Source organism: Orussus abietinus, unplaced genomic scaffold, assembly GCF_000612105.2.
Source record: "Orussus abietinus isolate OABI.00-Male unplaced genomic scaffold, Oabi_2.0 scaffold37, whole genome shotgun sequence".
In the NCBI taxonomy this organism is placed as follows: domain Eukaryota; kingdom Metazoa; phylum Arthropoda; class Insecta; order Hymenoptera; family Orussidae; genus Orussus; species Orussus abietinus.
This window is the reverse complement of record NW_019394759.1, coordinates 351,911-368,871: the sequence shown is the minus strand read 5'-3', so window position 1 is coordinate 368,871 and position 16,961 is coordinate 351,911. Positions and strand designations below refer to the sequence as shown.

At 46.2% G+C, this 16,961-nt stretch overlaps 2 protein-coding genes across 9 annotated transcripts in view; one reads left to right on the top strand and one right to left on the bottom strand.

The window, feature by feature from the left end:
* The window catches only part of LOC105696251, a 52,302-nt gene that overhangs the window by 31,274 nt on the left and 4,067 nt on the right, over nt 1–16,961 (bottom strand). The window contains exon 5 of one of the 8 annotated variants that reach the window (XR_001103693.1): nt 9,714–9,749. The exons of the other annotated variants lie outside the window; for them this stretch is intronic. The gene's annotated coding sequence lies outside the window, so the exon portion shown is untranslated. Of the gene's footprint in view, nt 1–9,713; nt 9,750–16,961 lie in introns of those variants that run through there. 8 annotated transcript variants of the gene reach the window in all.
* LOC105696250 (segmentation protein even-skipped) lies at nt 82–6,209 on the top strand. The gene is made up of 3 exons (XM_012418588.1): nt 82–350; nt 2,833–3,029; nt 5,434–6,209. Exons 1-3 carry the CDS (start codon nt 218–220, stop codon nt 6,136–6,138), a joined length of 1,035 nt encoding a protein of 344 aa, XP_012274011.1. The 5' UTR covers nt 82–217; the 3' UTR covers nt 6,139–6,209.

The window sequence follows — 16,961 nt, the reverse complement described above, 5'->3', positions numbered from 1 at the left end:
CGGTGCCGAATATATAAACCCTCCGCGCCGAGCCGGTGCGACTCAGTATCTCCGGGACAGCCAGGTCTGACGGATTGGAAGCCTGGCTGAGCCGGGTAACATCGCTCGCAAGTGACAGTGGGGGACGCCCGAAGTTAACCTCGTCAAGAGTTACTCCGAGTGGGACTAATTGACGTTCTTATCCGAGTTGCGAAAAGTGAATCCGTAAAAAGTAGCCATGCAGGGTTATCAACGGAATTTCGAGGACCAGCGGGAGGAGGAGACCATCGTGGTCGACCTGGTGCCGCCTCAGTACCAGCTCAGTCCTCCTCACAGCCCTCCCTCCGGGATGCCAAAAACGCCAGAGAAGGGTGGGTCTTTTCTCGATTCCTCTCTTCCTTCGCACATACAAAAACATTAAAATCTTTGCACAAAATCGGCCGCGTTAGGTTCATCTCGTGAATTCGATTAAATAAATCGAATTTCCGTCCACTCAGTTTCTCATTTAAATAATTTCAGAAAACATTTCGCGATCGAGCAAATATTATTAATCCATGAATTTCTTAGCATCGATTAATAACCATATTCCAGGGTTAAGCAAAAAGCATTGTATCGACTCGATGAAATATTTTCCTACGCATCAGCTGTTCCGCAAACAAGTTAATGGGGCCCTTAGAAGGAAACGTCAAAAAATTCGTTCGCACGTGGTCAGCCGTTAAGGTGATGTGAAAGTGGCGTCGAAGAGCTTTTATTCATAAAACTTATCTCCCAACTCGGTTTACCGAATGGTTTGAAACTTTACTACGTGAATAAGTAAACTATAAGGAAGGTCCTGAAACTCATGGAATTTCAATTCTTCTCACATTTGTTAATAGGTATTTTAAAAATAGTTTATAAAAAATGAAATTTCGGGAGTTTCAGGACCTACCTTAGGGTCTTCACGTTTTAGAGTATGAAACGATTTGAGACACCCAGTTGGTATAAAAGTTTTATGAACGATTGAGCTTTCGGGTGGCACTTTCACGTCCCCTTAAAAAGATGATTAAAAATCAGGGACAAATTCCGCATCGTCCTCCCGTGGCTCGTCTCGCCTCTTCCCGGTTTGAAGTTCGCCTTCCCACCGATTGAACAGCAATTAGCGTACCGAGTTGATTCGTATTTACTCTGGGCATTTGCTCTAAGAGATGTACCGAGTGCGCTCGCCCTCGGGGAATGATCGACTCGTACCGATTGTATTAGGGTGTCCCATAAGTTCCTTCCGCATCGTGTATTCATGTACTACGAAAAAAAGGGAAGAAACTTATGGGACATCCTAATATATCCGGAGCCGATTTTAGGCGTCATGGCAGGTAGTACCCCTACCGATGATTAGGCTGCCCGATCCAATTGATCAGTCGGTGAACATCGTCGAGGCCGAGGGTCCCGGTCCCCATAAACCAATACTCGGCACCTTTCAATCCTTCCAGGAAGCCGGAAAAGCGCCTCCACCACCCCCCCGGATCGGTTTATTGCGGTTATTATTTTAGGGCCCCCGGGCCTGATTCGAGGAAGGAGGGAAAACTCGGGTTTATTACGAGAGATGGGGACCGCTCTCCCCTGGGCCCGAGGAACCGCGTTTGCCTTTTCAACTCCACCCCTTCTCTTGGGAAAAAAAAAAAAAAGAAAAAAAATCTCACGTGTCAATGATAAGAGTCAACGAGACCTCGGAGAGGTGTATCGTGAAATCGTAAAATCCCCGTTCGCGTTATCCTTTTTTTTTTCCCTTGTCAGGAATTTCCGAGAGAATTTATCTCATTTTTTATGCTACCGTTATTAACATCCTGAGAGTTACGAGGGTGGATCTCGAGAGGAAAAACTTTTCATCTGTCTTCGATATTATATCACTCGCTGTAAATACCCTGTCAATAGTTAACTCTCACGTGGGCACGTCAGAAATTAATACTAGGATTTCGGATATTTTTTTTTTTTTACACTTATCTACGGACCCCCGCTAAATTGACGGGGGAACGGAATCTCTCGTTTTCTTGAAAGGATCGATTTGTTTCATTTAGAAACAACTTGATCATCCCCCTTCCCCGTTAATTTTTACATTTAGTTATGTGGTCTCGCATAGTTACATAATGAATATAATCTGTTAATACAGTATATTTAACGTCCCCTCGAGTCTCTCCGAGAGCGAATCCCGTCGGTCCGAAAATTTTTCTACAGAGTAAAACTGGGAAGAAATCACTATAAGGTGGAGACGCACCTGAGAGTAACCTCGTTCAGAGTCCCTCTCCCGTGGAGACGAGCTTTAGGACGAAAGGAAGGTCCTCCGAAGTCCCGACTTCCGGTCAGTCCGAATCTGCCCGACCGAACTTCCGTTTCCCGGGGCTCCTATCTTATCACCGGAGATAGCCAGAATTCGCTCCTCTGGCCGCTACCAGCTGGCCGGTCACAAAACTGGCCAACTGGGCGGACCCGATTGCTAATCGGGTAGAAATTAATTATTCATTCTCAAGGTCGAATCGCGAGGAAATCCCGAAGGTGCCGTGAAAGTTAGAAGTTCGGGGAGACGTGAGCAAAGCGAACGGTAACGACTGCTTGCTCAGTTTTTTATTTCTTTTTTTTTAATTTTTTTTCCTCTCGAGATACTAAAGCCTCGTTCACGTTTATTACCCTAGAGGAGGGAAGTCGGGCGACGGGTATCTAAACTAAACTCATCTCCGTGAAACAATGATCTTTGCTTAACTCTTGGATTAACTAATGTTAATGCAGGGTAGGACGGTCAGGAATATGGTCTCTAAGGTACTCTCAATTCTATTCTACCCGTGGAAACGTAGTATAAACGGTATTTCTCGAATTCGATTACAGAGTCGCCAAACTCGCAGCAGCAGCAGCAACAGCAGCCGCTGTCGTCGATGGACCCGAACATCCGCAGATACAGGACCGCGTTTACCCGGGAACAATTGTCCCGGCTGGAGAAGGAATTTCACCGGGAGAATTACGTGAGCAGGCCGAGGAGGTGCGAACTCGCGGCGCAGCTGCACCTGCCCGAGTCCACGATCAAGGTGTGTACCAGTTCCATTTAATTCGTACCAGTTCCATTAAATTCGTACGAGCTCTATTCAATTTGTACGAGTTCCATTTAATTCCCACGAGCTCCATTTAATTCGTACGAGTTCCATTCAATTTGTACGAGTTCCATTTAATTCCCACGAGTTCCATTCAATTTGTACGAGTTCCATTTAATTCGTACCAGTTCCACTAAATTCGTACGAGTTCCATTCAATTTGTACGAGTTCCATTTAATTCCCACGAGCTCCATTTAATTCGTACCAGTTCCATTTAATTCGTACGAGTTCCATTCAATTTGTACGAGTTCCATTTAATTCCCACGAGCTCCATTTAATTCGTACCAGTTCCATTAAATTCGTACGAGTTCCATTCAATTTGTACGAGTTCCATTTAATTCCCACGAGCTCCATTTAATTCGTACCAGTTCCATTTAATTCGTACGAGTTCCATTCAATTTGTACTAATTCCTACCAGTTTCATTAAATTCGTACGAGTTCCATTCAATTTGTACGAGTTCCATTTAATTCCCACGAGCTCCATTTAATTCCTACCAGTTCCATTAAATTCGTACCAGTTCCATTAAATTCGTACCAGTTCCATTAAGTTCGTACCAGTCCCATTAAATTCGTACCAGTTTCATTAAAAGCGTACCAGTTCTATTAAATTCGCACCAGTCCCATTAAATTCGTACGAGTTCCATTCAATTCGTATGGCGACACGAGCCGTCGAAAAACGCACCGCGAATCTCCAACCGGTCGAGAGGGGAGAGCAAGGTCCGGTTGTTCGGCGATCGGTAGATTAAGAGGAGTAAACGGTCCATTACCGCTTCCGGGGACTGTTTACACGTACTCCGCTCCTTCGGTACGCTCTGACTCGTGTCGCGGCATCAACGCGGGTCTTAACCCTTCCTTAACCTCAAATATGGTTTCTCTGTCCGGAAGAACGCGTCGCGAGCATAGCATATATAGCCCAAAAAAGTAAATAAAAATATATACCCCAAAAACAGAAAAAAAAAGCAGTACATCTTAAATAAAAAAAAAATCATATGGATCAGAGATTGACGTACGTTATTTGGGGTGGGACGAAGAGATAGCGAGGCAATGTCGGTTCTAAATCTTTCCCAAAACCAGGACGAGGGGGATCTAGTCGAGAAAGGAGAAAGACGGGATTCGGCCCGTCGAGGAGGGCCGCGATGATTTATCCGCACGTCCTGGCTCTTTTTCGCAGCCGAGGCTTTAATGAAGGCAATTAGCGAGTTTTTGCCGGGCTAACGTCACGGCGGTCTCTTCCCTCCTCGTGGCCGCGGGTCGATCGGCGAACGTAACCTCGAAACGGCGCGAAGAGCGTCCGAGGAGCGGCGTTTTTGTTAAACGAGACGATCACCGAGAGCAAACACGGGCCGACGTAACAGCCCGCGAGGACCGGCCCGTTTCTACGTTAGAACTCGCCGGTTGCTAAGCGCCTTAATTGACGGACCGACCCGGGCTTTACGATTCAAGAAAGTTTACCCTCGACGTTTCTTCGCGGCGTTGTTTCGGGGTTCACGGTTGTCCAGGATGGTTCCGTACAAGTCCAACGTGGCGAGTACTTCGCGAGCATTTTATCGGGAAGAAGTGGCTCACGGTTGCCCGAGGCGGTTTCGTTAAGGGGACGTGAAAGTAGCATCCTAGAGGTTATCGAGACGTATCGAATTTTACAACTTAAATATGGACTCTACAAGGAAGGCTCCCGACACTCGTGAAAAATTCATTTCTTATATATTTTAAAAGGAGCTATAGAGAAATTAAAAAAAAAAAAAGAAAACTTGTAAATTCACGAGTTTTAGGACCTTCCTCCCAGTCTCCAGATTCACGTTGTAAAGTTTAAAACGATTCGGTAGGCTCAGTTGGGAGGAAAGTCTTATAAACGAAAGCTCTTCGACGCCGCTTTCGCGTCACCTTAACCACTTGCGCTACGATTTAACTTTCGGTTGCCGTGCCGCGCTCTACAATATAACATGCGGTATAACATCCGTACAACATACCCTATCGATTCTGAAATATTTCCAAGATATCGATGACGCTACGCGATGTCGTGCAGTCTGGAACTGTAGCTCGAATAATGAACGATCCAACTGTTAGACGACGTGCCGGACACATCGATTTTGTTTCTGCGACAAATGCCTATCGACGTGGTATACATGTCGCTGGCAGTTTTGGAACAAAAGCATCTCGACGTGCGTGGCACGTCTTTATAGCGCAAGTGGTTAAGTCCAACATGGCGGACACGGCGTCCCTAATTTCGCTTCGTAAAATCTAAGATGGCGGATATCGCGCGGAGTGGAATCTCGAGGTCCCCGAATCTCGTCCTCTTGGCGTGGGAGGAACAGATCCCTAACGTTTGTTTCATTGTTTACAGGTGTGGTTCCAGAACAGGCGCATGAAGGACAAGCGGCAGCGCATGGCGATGGCGTGGCCGTACGCGATGTACACGGACCCGGCGCTGGCGGCGACGCTGCTCGCTGCGGCGACCGCGACGTTGCCACCTCCGGCGTACCACGGGGCGGCAGGGTTGCCGACGGCGCACCTCGCGCCGAGCTACCCCGCGGCCGCGGCCGCGGCCTACTACGCGGCGCGCTACAGCCCCTATCCGGGGCCACCGACCGCGCCGACCTCCGCCTCGGCCGGCCTGCACCGTCCGCACGCGCAGGCGCCGAGCTACCCCCACCCGCACCTCGTGCAGCCGCACCCGGCACTGCCGGCGCTGCCAGCGCTGCACCTACCTACCCTCGGCAGCGGCTCGCCGTTCGGCCCCCCGCCGACCTCCGCGGCGGCGCCCACCTACCACCGGCCCAGCCTCCCCGAGCTGAGCCCCTCTCACTCCGACACCTCGAGCGAGTGTGACTGCGGGGCCGCGCACCCGCATGCGCATATGCCCCCCTCGGCCAACCCACGTGACAAGGCCAGCCCGCCGCTGAAGCTGCCCCTCGGATTGCCCGCGCAAATTCAAACCATCCAGACGGCCTTCGAGAGCAAGGGCTACACCGGGACGGCGACCAACACGAAGATCGACCCGCCCAAGCTGTTCCAGCCCTACAAGAGCGACGTCCTCGAGAAGGCGTAGGCCATCCTCGGCTCTATACCGACCTTCTGTACATAGAATTGTATATAAAAATTCAAGCCGTGGCGGCTGGATAATCGACGATCACGAGAGAGAACTTTGATCTTTAATCGATTTCACTCGATGACGCTCTGTGTACATATTTATACATATATATATATATATCTCCGGAGATAATTTGTACATTTTCCTGCGTACCTGTACAAAATCGATTGTATCGCTGTGCGAGAATACCAGTCGAGAGAACCTTGTACAGCGAGAGGCTCGATGTTGAGGTAATCTAAGCGTAGCCAGTAGTAGATAGAATTGTACAGTAGGTAGTCTTAAGTAATTTATTTACCCGCCCGTGAATATGTGACGGAACGCTCTACGGAGTTGGCGAACGGGCGCGAGTCACTCCGCGAGGCCTGGGGGATTTTTTGCTGATGAGGGATTCCCTCGGTCTCGCGGAACCTCGCGTCTATCTAACCATTACTTTAGATTGACTGTCACCGCTATGCATATAGTCACCTATGTGTCCGTGTTAAAAACCGAGTCGAGATCGGAGAGAAAATAAATACGAGGGAAGAGTGATATAAAAATGGCCGGTGTCGTTCGTCATTTCAACGATCCCTGACCCTTCGTGAGACGTTAATCGAGGCGAGATAAGGATAAAGGAGAATGGGATAACCCGGAGAAGGTAATTCGATCCCGTGAAATTCGGGAAAGGCGCGTTCACTGCAGCCGGATCCAATTTGAAAACCCGGCTGTAACTCCCCTCCTAGGGCTTTATCGATGGTCCGCCCCCGCGCCCTTAGGGCGGCGTTTACACGGGACGATATGCACGGCTATCGAGGGGTGCGAGGTTACGCTCGGTCGCGGAGGGTTGCCTTTATGGCGGCCCTCCTCGAACACATGGGCCGAATTAAGTAGATATAAATACGCTGACTGCGGGACCAGGGATTTTCACCCATCGGCCAATTACGCCCCCGGACCGAGGATTCGCGTGATCCCGAATAAACGCGACACCAGCGCCGCCCCGCGCCCTTCCCTTGTACTGCTACTACTACCACTACCATTACACACCTACGTTTGCCCCAACAATTCATGAAAAGGGTTCATCCAAAGTGTCATTCCAAATTTGTTAAAAATAAAATCGCGACTAATTTTGAAGATGTGCCGATATATTTTTTATTTCACTCCAAAGGTGCAGAGGGCGAAGGTTAAGCGTGATCCCGAATAAACGCGACACCAGCGCCGCCCCGCGCCCTTCCCTTGTCCTACTACTACTACTACTACCACTACCATTACACGCCTACGTTTTCCCCAACAATTCATGAAAAGGGTTCATCCAAAGTGTCATTCCAAATTCGTCAAAAATAAAATCGGGACTAATTTTGAAGATGTGCCGATATATTTTTTATTACACTCCAAAGGTACAGAGGGCGAAGGTTAAGGGTGAAATTTCAATCTCACTTTTGTCCTTACATTTCCTATTCGCATTTTGCATTGCATCGTTCGTACACTTTAATACAAACATAACATTTTCTACCACCGTGCATCGTCCCGTTTCACAAGCCCCCTAACGTTAAGTTATCACGTTTTACTTAATCAACGAACAATAATCGACGATAAATTGTGTAATGGTACATCATGTAATGGTGAACCGTGCGAAAGTTAATCGGGTAAGAAAGAAGGTAAACGTGCGAACGTTCACGTTGAAAATACCAACCACAAGATGTCATTCCCTCGTGTCTGTTAAAGAGTGAGAATTTCTTAGGGAGACGTCCAATACCACATCTGTACAATTATGAGAACGTATTATATAGGTAATTGAGGAGATGCCGCAGCCTTTGGTTCCGATTAATCGGGTGCGTGCACTCGCATTCGGGATAGGAATAACGTTGATTTGGCGATCTGTGAGCGCTAATGGAGCGAGCCGTGGTGAGGGACAATATTCGCCGGCGAACTTTCAGCCGTCGAATTAGCCAGTGGGACGGCAAGCCGTCCGACCGGCATTTTAGTGGATTAACCGATCACCGTGGGATCAAGCGTTCACCCGAGGATCGGGAGAAATTGCTTCTAGGCGAGCCGAGATTATTTCCCGCTCAGGGTGCGTCGCTGCCCTAAGGCCGGCCCATTAAGGAATTTTCGAATTCCCGGTTTATTGACTTTCACCCATCAACTAGCGCTCATCGCTAGATCTATTCAATCGTCCTCCGGGTACGCGATGTCTTCGGTATCGATGTTCCCATCGATCGCCAGTTTACGGAAGAGGTTGCAATACCGAGGTGACGATACGTTAACCCTCTATGGGCCGAATTTGTCATTAAATAAAAAAAAAATTGGGGGAACGAAAAATCAGCAATTAGGAATCTATATATGCAAATGAAAAAAAAATGTTTCATTTAAAATGTGACCTGAAAGTTACACGGGCCCATAGAGGGTTAAGGTGATGTGAAATTGGCGCCGAAGAGGTTTTGTTCATAAAACTTTTCTCCCAACTCGGTTTACCGAATAGTTTGAAACTCTACAACGTGAATAGGAAAACTATAAGGAAGGTCCTGAAACTCATAAAATGTCAATTCTTTTCTAATTTGTATATAGGTATTTTAAAAATAGTTTACAAAAAATGAAATTTCGCGAGTTTCAGGACCTACCTTAGGGTCTCCATATTCACGTTTTAAAGTATGAAACGGTTTATGACACCCAGTTCGTAGAAAAGTTTTATGAACGATTGAGCTTTCGGGTGCCACTTTAACATCCCCTTAATAGCCCGAAAAGCGTAATCGGCATGAACCATGCAGCATTTCGATTTAAATTCTCGTCGTAGACGATAAGGAGGGAAATTCAAGCGCAACTATTTCCATTGAAATAACATATCCCTTAACCCTTTGCACGCCTTTGTCGAGGGTGACTCGACATGAGTAATGACATCTCAATAATTGGGAGTGCAAAGGGTTAAGGTCGTTTCATTGAACCAAATGTACCAAGGATAAACTGTATTTGTAATAATTTTATCTCTAGTATCGGTTCGGAGGGAGATCGTTAGTGTTCGGATTCACCGTAGCTAGAGAGTTAATAATGGAAGAATCGAAGGATAATGAATCGCAGTCTGTCGCGCAGCTGCAGCGAGAGACGTCAAGAGGTCGCAAGGAGAGCTCGTCGTAAAGTCATAAACCTGCGAAATTTGGGGACCAAGCCCCGGGATTTTCGAGACGGCCAGAAAGGCACTGATCTCCCGTCATAAATGCGCGCCGAGTCGTTTTGTCGCGGAGGCATAAAGAAATGATCGAGGAAAAAATCAGCCGATCCCGGAAGGCAAACCGGGAGGTTAGCACGACCGCTCGTAAACCGCTTAGAGCCGCTTCCAGAGGTCGGACATAACCTCGATCTCGCCCTCCCTGTACAGATTTTCCGCCGCCCACCGATGTCTTTATTGACGTCGGCTTCGAGTTGGTCCTTACCTTCTCTTTCTTATTCCTCTTTTTTCTTTACGTCTCATCCCGGAAAGCGCTTTTCACGCCCGAATCATGGACTCGTATAACGTTTACCACCAATATGGCCGCCACTGGTTTACGGCTCTCCAAAATGACGGTCGGAAATCGGCCCAAACATAACTCAAAATCCCTGACCTATGTTGAAATTATCCGATCTCAGTTAAATATTTAAGATGACACGAAAGGGACATTCAATATGTATGGAACGTCAAAATATGTATAAAAATTTACTCCAAACTGGATGCACCAAATTTAATTTTTCATAAAAAAAAAATGTCATCTTGGTTCTACTCTAGGATAACAATAAACAAAAAAAAAAATTCAATATGTATAGAACGTCAAAATATGTATAAAAATTTACTCCAAACTGGATGCACCAAATTTAATTTTTCATTAAAAAAAAATGTCATCTTGGTTCTACTCTAGGATAAGTAATAAAAAAATTGTTGAAAAATGAAATTTCACGAGCATCGCTTTCTACCTTAGGATCTGCATAATCACGTGTTGATGTTTTAAATGATTCGGTACATCCAGTTTGGAGAAAAGTTTTATCCATATTTTGACTTTATGTGTGTGTATAATGTATGAAGATAACGGTGCCAAAATTGTACATGTAATTAGTATTTGGGTAATTATAGATATAGCAGAGAAATATGGAAGAAAGAAGGGTAAAACGAAAAAGAAAATTAATCACGAGGGTAAATGGACCGGAAGATGGCACGAAAGTTAATTTATTCACCAACGGAGATTTCTTCCCCAACTTGTGCCCTGAAAGTTCCGACAAGTGTCCGAAACGTTCCGCCGTTTAATCGATTTCGTCCCCCCCCTGTGAAGACTCCCGCCTACTTATTTTCGAGTTTATGAAATATTAATATCCAATTTATCCCCCTGATGCGAGTATCATCCCCCCGTTCTAATTCAGCCCTCCGAGGTTGGGTTGCCCATCTACGCATCTATACGCGTCTCTTCTCTTCCCTATCCGACCCTTATCTTATCTGCCCTGCCATTGGATCGTATGTTCCGATATTTCGTATCACAGTTACCGTTAGTGATCCAGGACAACAGATGGCGCCACGGGTTTCCACCGAAATACGTTCGCGGGTACCAGTTACGTCACGCCGGATTATCGCGAGATGTCCAATAAGCGGTGCCCATGAAAAGCATAGTACCCGGGAAGTGAAGTGTCCATTTTTATGCAGTCATGAAACAACTCTGATTATAATAAAAATTTGCTAAACGCCAAAGCCATTGACGTCATTAAGCTAGCCACTAAACTATGTAAAACAATATGAAACTATAACTGTGACATGTGACACGCGCAAAAAAAAAAAATCCCGAACCACTTGTAACAAGTTCGGGAAATAATTTTAGGAACGACTGGCCTAGATAGGTACCATAAAGTAGTATAAGGAGACATAACGCCAATTGTCGCCATCTCAGATTTTCGCTGATTTAACGACGCGAGCGCCACTCGCGGAAAATGAGGGAACTCCAACCCTGCATGACCAAAACCTTCCCTTACGACGTAAATGACCCGAAGTGCTTTTAATCTTGCAATTAAAGTGCGCAAAGAGAGACAATAATCCGCGGATGATATACAGAATGTGAACTTCCTCAATGACAGATATTTCCTCGAAGAAGTCCCGAGGGACACTGAGATCCTCTTTTAGAAACCTGCTCGGAGCGTCTCCCGCTGTTTTCGTTATGGGGAATTTAGCGCCGACACGCTACGCTACGAAGGGATCGAGAAATACCTGCCGAGGAGGTTAAACCGTGATAGAGTTTGTCCGACTTAACGTGAAGTAACTTTTGACAGTTTTTGGTCACGTCTCCATGGACTCCCCGCAGTTTCGGCGGTCGCCTTTTGCAGCTGCACCCTCGCCCATTTCGGGCCTCCATTTTCCATGGATAAGGAGCCGTTTATCCCAACATGGACCGGGCAAACATCTTCCTCTCTCAGAACTTTTCCCGCCCCATACACTATATATACATATAAACGTACACATGGTTAAATCCGGTATTGCAAAACCCCGTTCATATTTTTTCCTCGCCTACCTTACATTTTCGCTACGTTTACGTGTAAAACGTGCGTGCCACTGTTTTGGGTTTATTGGGTATAGGGAAGATATTATACATAGAATACGCTATATGTATGCAATACAAATCACATATGTGAAATTTGCAAATGGCGCCACGGATAGGAAGCATTTATTTTCGTTATTTAGTTCATCGTGTTCGATCTTCGGGCTCTGACATCGGAAGATTAGACCTGGGTCTTGAGCAGCGCTTAAATGAAACCGTCACTCTTCTGGAACCCGAGGAGGCGATTCGCGGCGGTCCGTCGCCATTTTGGTCCCCGTGAAAAGTTGTTGGACGCGGGACTGGAAATGTTAGGGGAGGCCAGGTCCCTGGGGCCGCGACAAAAGCCGGAAGGGCACAATATTTGGGCGAAAACGAGCCTGTGGCTAATTGAACGGTCAAAACTGCAAGAGGCAACCGCTCCTTTCGTCTTGTGAAAGCGGAACGGCGGCCGACCGAGGACGCCCTGCGGCGCCATCTTGAAAAGGCCCTTCCTACCGTCGACTTTCTTTTCCCGAAATTCGCGCCGTTTGCGGTTATCACCGCGATTCCAAAGTTAAATTTACAACGCGCGAGCCTACCGTCAAATTTTCACGTGTCCTACAATTTTCCTTTAATTCGTATAGCATCGACTCGCAAGACCAAACATCAGTCTCATCTCCGGAGACTCACGTTCAAGCGACCCTTTTTTACACCCCGGCCAAATATTTTCCCCGGCGTGGAATTAACTTCGTTAGAAAAAGTCAACCGTTTCGAAAAATATCATAAACGAGGTACTGCCATAGGCGTACCTAAATGGCGGCCCTGTGACGTCATAAATCCTGCAATGCTTGAACAGGGTGCGTTTACCTTCCTCGCAGTAAACACAGCATCGAGAAAGACTTTCGCCGTCTGGGGCATGCAAAAAAGGGCCCTCGACAATTTCATAGTCTAAAGCTCCCTCGCTCCCGAGAGTCAACCCTTCCGATAGATGACACATTTTTTTTCTTCTTTTTTCTAGGCCCCGAAGGCAAAGCCGCCATTTTTTCGGCACCGTTTTTTCCTAACGTTCCGACTCCTCCCAGTTTTCCCGTAGGTAGGATTTTGACCCAGAAAAAAAAATCGAATACCGTTTCGGGACGCGGAATCTTTACGACACCTCCGAAACTCGGCGACTTTTTTCTCCCGTTTTACTACCCAAACATCCCTTCACGCTTCCTTCCTCTTTTACGTCGCGGAACGAACTGCCCTACCGGCGACCACATTTCTGGAAAACAAGCGGAGACTTTTTCGGACTGGGTCGTCCTTGAAAAAATTTCTAAAGAAAGAGATCTCCGTCGCGCGACGAAGACCCTTGGCCCGGGCAATTTTTCGGGAAAAAATCTTTGCGGGTGACACTTTCTTTTTTTTTTCTCTCTCCACGGAGTAGAATCAATTGGAATATTTCGCATGTCTGAAAAATGTATGGAGTAGCCACGTGCTCGGTCGCCGATACCGCAAAAAAAAAAAGTGGGTTGAGCACTATCCAAATCGACATTTTGGTCTCACTTAACCTCTAAACCTCAAAGAAAAAAAAAAAAAAGGATTTCGCATGCACACCCCACGCATCTACCGTACAATTAACATAGGCTTCTAATAGAATCAGTTAAACACAGAGCCGGAATAAATCGGGGCATAATTATTCTCAACGTCTGTGGGAAAACTGTCCCCTCTTCCACGGTTGTTAATACGTATATGCGCGGCTCGTCCAAGATACGGTCTCTCGATAACGCGAAAAGGTAACAGGGACCTGCGGCCATTCCGCGGCGGAATACGCGTAGCAGGGCCAATCGGTCCTGCGATCTCCTCGTGGAACAACGTTTCCCCGCAAGACCGTCGCGAATCACCCTAGGCGACCGGGGGCAATAAATAACTAGATATCCCCGCGCGCACCTCACGAGTGCGCAAGCGCGGGCATTGGGCCCCCAGCTGATCCGTCACGGATCGAGATATCTCTCGATCCTCTCGACCTGTCGATACCCGGCAATAGTCCCGGGCCATTGTCGTCGGCCCCGTCCCCGATTATCGATGGGAAAACGATCGGTCATGGGAATCTATTTCCTAGTTACTAGATGTTTACGTCGGTGGGAATTGTCCGGGCGACAGAATCGAATGGAGGCTATCAGGGGGTGGAGGATCTCCGAAGAAGAGGAGACGAGGACGGTCGGGGCTCGAGCATAGTCGTAATATTTTGGAAAAGGGCCGTTTCGGTATACCGCATTCTGGCCAGGCTGGTAGACCTCGGTTCGTCCTTGCATCCGCTGCTCCTAAAGGCCCCCCGGAAATTAAGAGGGAACCGGGCGAAATTGGCCGCGACATAACCTCCCTCCATTGTGGGGCTCGTAAATTTTTGAAAATCCCGACGGAAGAAGCTCCGGCTCTCTGCGTCCCTCCATTTACGCGTCCGCGTTTATGGTCGCTCGACCTTGAGTGCCCACCTTAACAATTTCCCCGTTAACTCGGCCCTTTGACCCCCGCGACAATTGCTACTTGATAAGGATCATTCTAATCGATATGACTTCGATATTCGACCTCTTCCGAACTCCTCGAATTCGATTCCGGGGCTAATGGCCGTCAAAACGTGGACTCAACCCTGATGGCGCAAAATATTTCTCTTATATTTTCTATATGTATATTTATATTTAACGAATATCCTACATTTTATAAATATATTTATAATCAAAATCACATGTTTCCCTCCCACAAAGAGATAGCGGAAGGAAGATGTTGCAACGATTTCTTGACATCAAAAGAAGTGTCCGATAATAATCGTAAAATAAAAAATGTACATTTATTATGTCCGTGAATGAAAGGAAATAAATAATTTTGAGACACGTTCATAAATTATCACAGCTAAATATGTCATTGAGATTTTCAACGAATATTCCAGATATCCTCGACTGAAATCTATGCGACGTCTTGAAAAATCTGTCACGAGATATTTAACAAGGATTACAAAAAAGAATTGTTAAAAATTATTCTGCGTTACTAGGAAAGGTACCTCGTCCATATTAACGAGTAGCAATATTTTAACGTCAACTTTCTCAGACGACGAATTGAAATTAAATAGCACTAACGTTCGCGCAAACAGTGTCAAGACTAAAACCAAGTGTAATGTAAATGATGATTAATTCTGAAAATCGAAAAAAAAAAAGCGTTTCACGTTATGGGGCCCCTTTCATAAAATTGGATTCTACCCGCTACGCGGGTTAAAAAAAAAATATCCGGTTGAATTAAGGGGGTTGAAATTCTGCGAGGAAATTTCCCGCAAATGGAGGTCTCCCTAATGCACGGGGTTTCCTCGGGTGGAGGTGTTCCTCAAGGATTGACGCCAGACCGACAGGCCGACGCGTCTTCCGGGTCCTTAGGGACAAGAATGGCGGCAAAAGGGACGAAGGGCGGCGCTGTAAATCTCCAGATGGTTTTATTTTGGTTTATTATCCACCGTTCTCTCGACCTGCGGACCGTTCCTTGCCGCCTCCTCTCGGCGTAATATTGGCCGCCATTTTCTCGTAAGACACCGCCGGACGAGGAGGGCCGACCTGCCCGAAATAACCCCAAAGTCGCCACCGCTTCATTGATTTACGATCGAGGGCCTCTTCGCGCTCCTTTCCGCACTTCCCGTTTTACCGATCATTTCGACCGTATCGTCGGAAACGGTCGTTAAAGGTTTCCACTCTCAAACAGATTAGGAAGATCTCAGGGCTCGCTGGTTCCCAAGATGTCCGGCGCGGGCGGAGGGCGCTACCGGCGTACTTTTGAATAAATTCCTCGCGCCGCATAATTAGACAGACGACCCTAGGTAGCATAGTATAATATCTAAATATATCTTTGTAATCCTTGTCATATATCTCAAGCGACAGATTTTTTAAGATGTCTCGTAGATTTCATTGGAAGCTATCCGGAATATTTCTTGAAAATCTCAATGATATATATTTATGAGCATATAATAAAAATACATCTTTTACTTTGGGATTATTATCGGACACTTCATTTGATATTCAAAAACACCATCAATTTTTGTAATACTTTCGTTTCGGTATTTCATTATGGGAGCCAAACGTGTGATTTTGATTTTAAATATTTTTAAAACGTTTATAATGTATTCGGCAGATATTTAAAAATACTTATATTAAAATGAAACGAAATGTTTTGTATATCTGTTAGAAAAATATTATGAAATCACAAGCTGAGGGTTTTAAATGAACCAGTGCCCCCAGCTTGGAGAAATGTTTTATAAATATTTTTCACGCTCCATAATACATGTCACCGTAAATGTAACCCATTTTATTTAATGTGGCAGATTTCTCGTATGGAGGCCTAACGGCCCGAGTGTTCAATGATTAAAATAAACGACGAGGATGCCACTTGCAAAGTGGTCACCGTTGACCGATGACCACCGCGTGGTAAAGTGAATATGCGTTAATGAAGAAATCCGCGGAAACGGAAGGAGTTAGTAGAGGACGCGGCCGCGATAAACCCCGGGGACTCGGAAACGCCCATAATAAATCCCGAGAAAGGCGCGATCGCGGTGAGCAGGAAATACCGCAAGGCGTAAGCATAAAAAGAGATCCCATCAAGACGTAACGTGAGCGTAAAACGCCTAAAGGGCGCCCTCGCGCCTTACGCCACCGAGCTAATAAAAGTAAGAAGCGCGCCCGGCCGAGTTAATTCCATCAAGGAAACCTGATTCATTATCCAATATCGGATGCCGTAAATCCGGGCCAAATAAGTTATGGGCCGAGATACGTCGCATCTCCGCCGCCTCTCCGTCGCTTCGCCGTCGCGACGACCCCGACGGCCGAGACGCGCGTTTACGAGTTCGACTATGCCCCTACACGTAATCGTAATTAACCCTTTATTTACGGCGGGTATATGATTTCCTCCATACGAGAAATCTGCCATTGGGAAAAAAATGTCATAAACGTGATCCTTCAAATTATGATATTCATTCTATATAATGAAAATATTTATATAAACATTCCTCCAAACTGGGTACACCGAATTATCTGAAACTTTAGCGCCTGAGGAAGAACGCGATGCACGTGAGGATTCATTTTTCAGAGAATAAAAAATGTGATCTTGATTCTAGTCCAGGCTAAATAAAAAAAAAAAGAAAATTATTTTCGTTGAAAAATTAAATGTCACCGAGCATCGCGTTCTTCCTTAGGGCGTTCGTAATCACGTGTTAGAGTTCAGATAATTCGGTGTACCCAGTTTGGTGAATATTTTAAAAGTTTGATTAATATT

Bases quoted from the DNA above. Each gene is read 5' to 3' on its own strand.
- LOC105696250 (XM_012418588.1), top strand. From the start codon at position 218: ATGCAGGGTTATCAACGGAATTTCGAGGACCAGCGGGAGGAGGAGACC. The intron at 351-2,832 runs GTGGGTCTTTTC...ATTCGATTACAG, and splicing joins GCCAAAAACGCCAGAGAAGG to AGTCGCCAAACTCGCAGCAG. The intron at 3,030-5,433 runs GTGTGTACCAGT...CATTGTTTACAG, and splicing joins TGCCCGAGTCCACGATCAAG to GTGTGGTTCCAGAACAGGCG.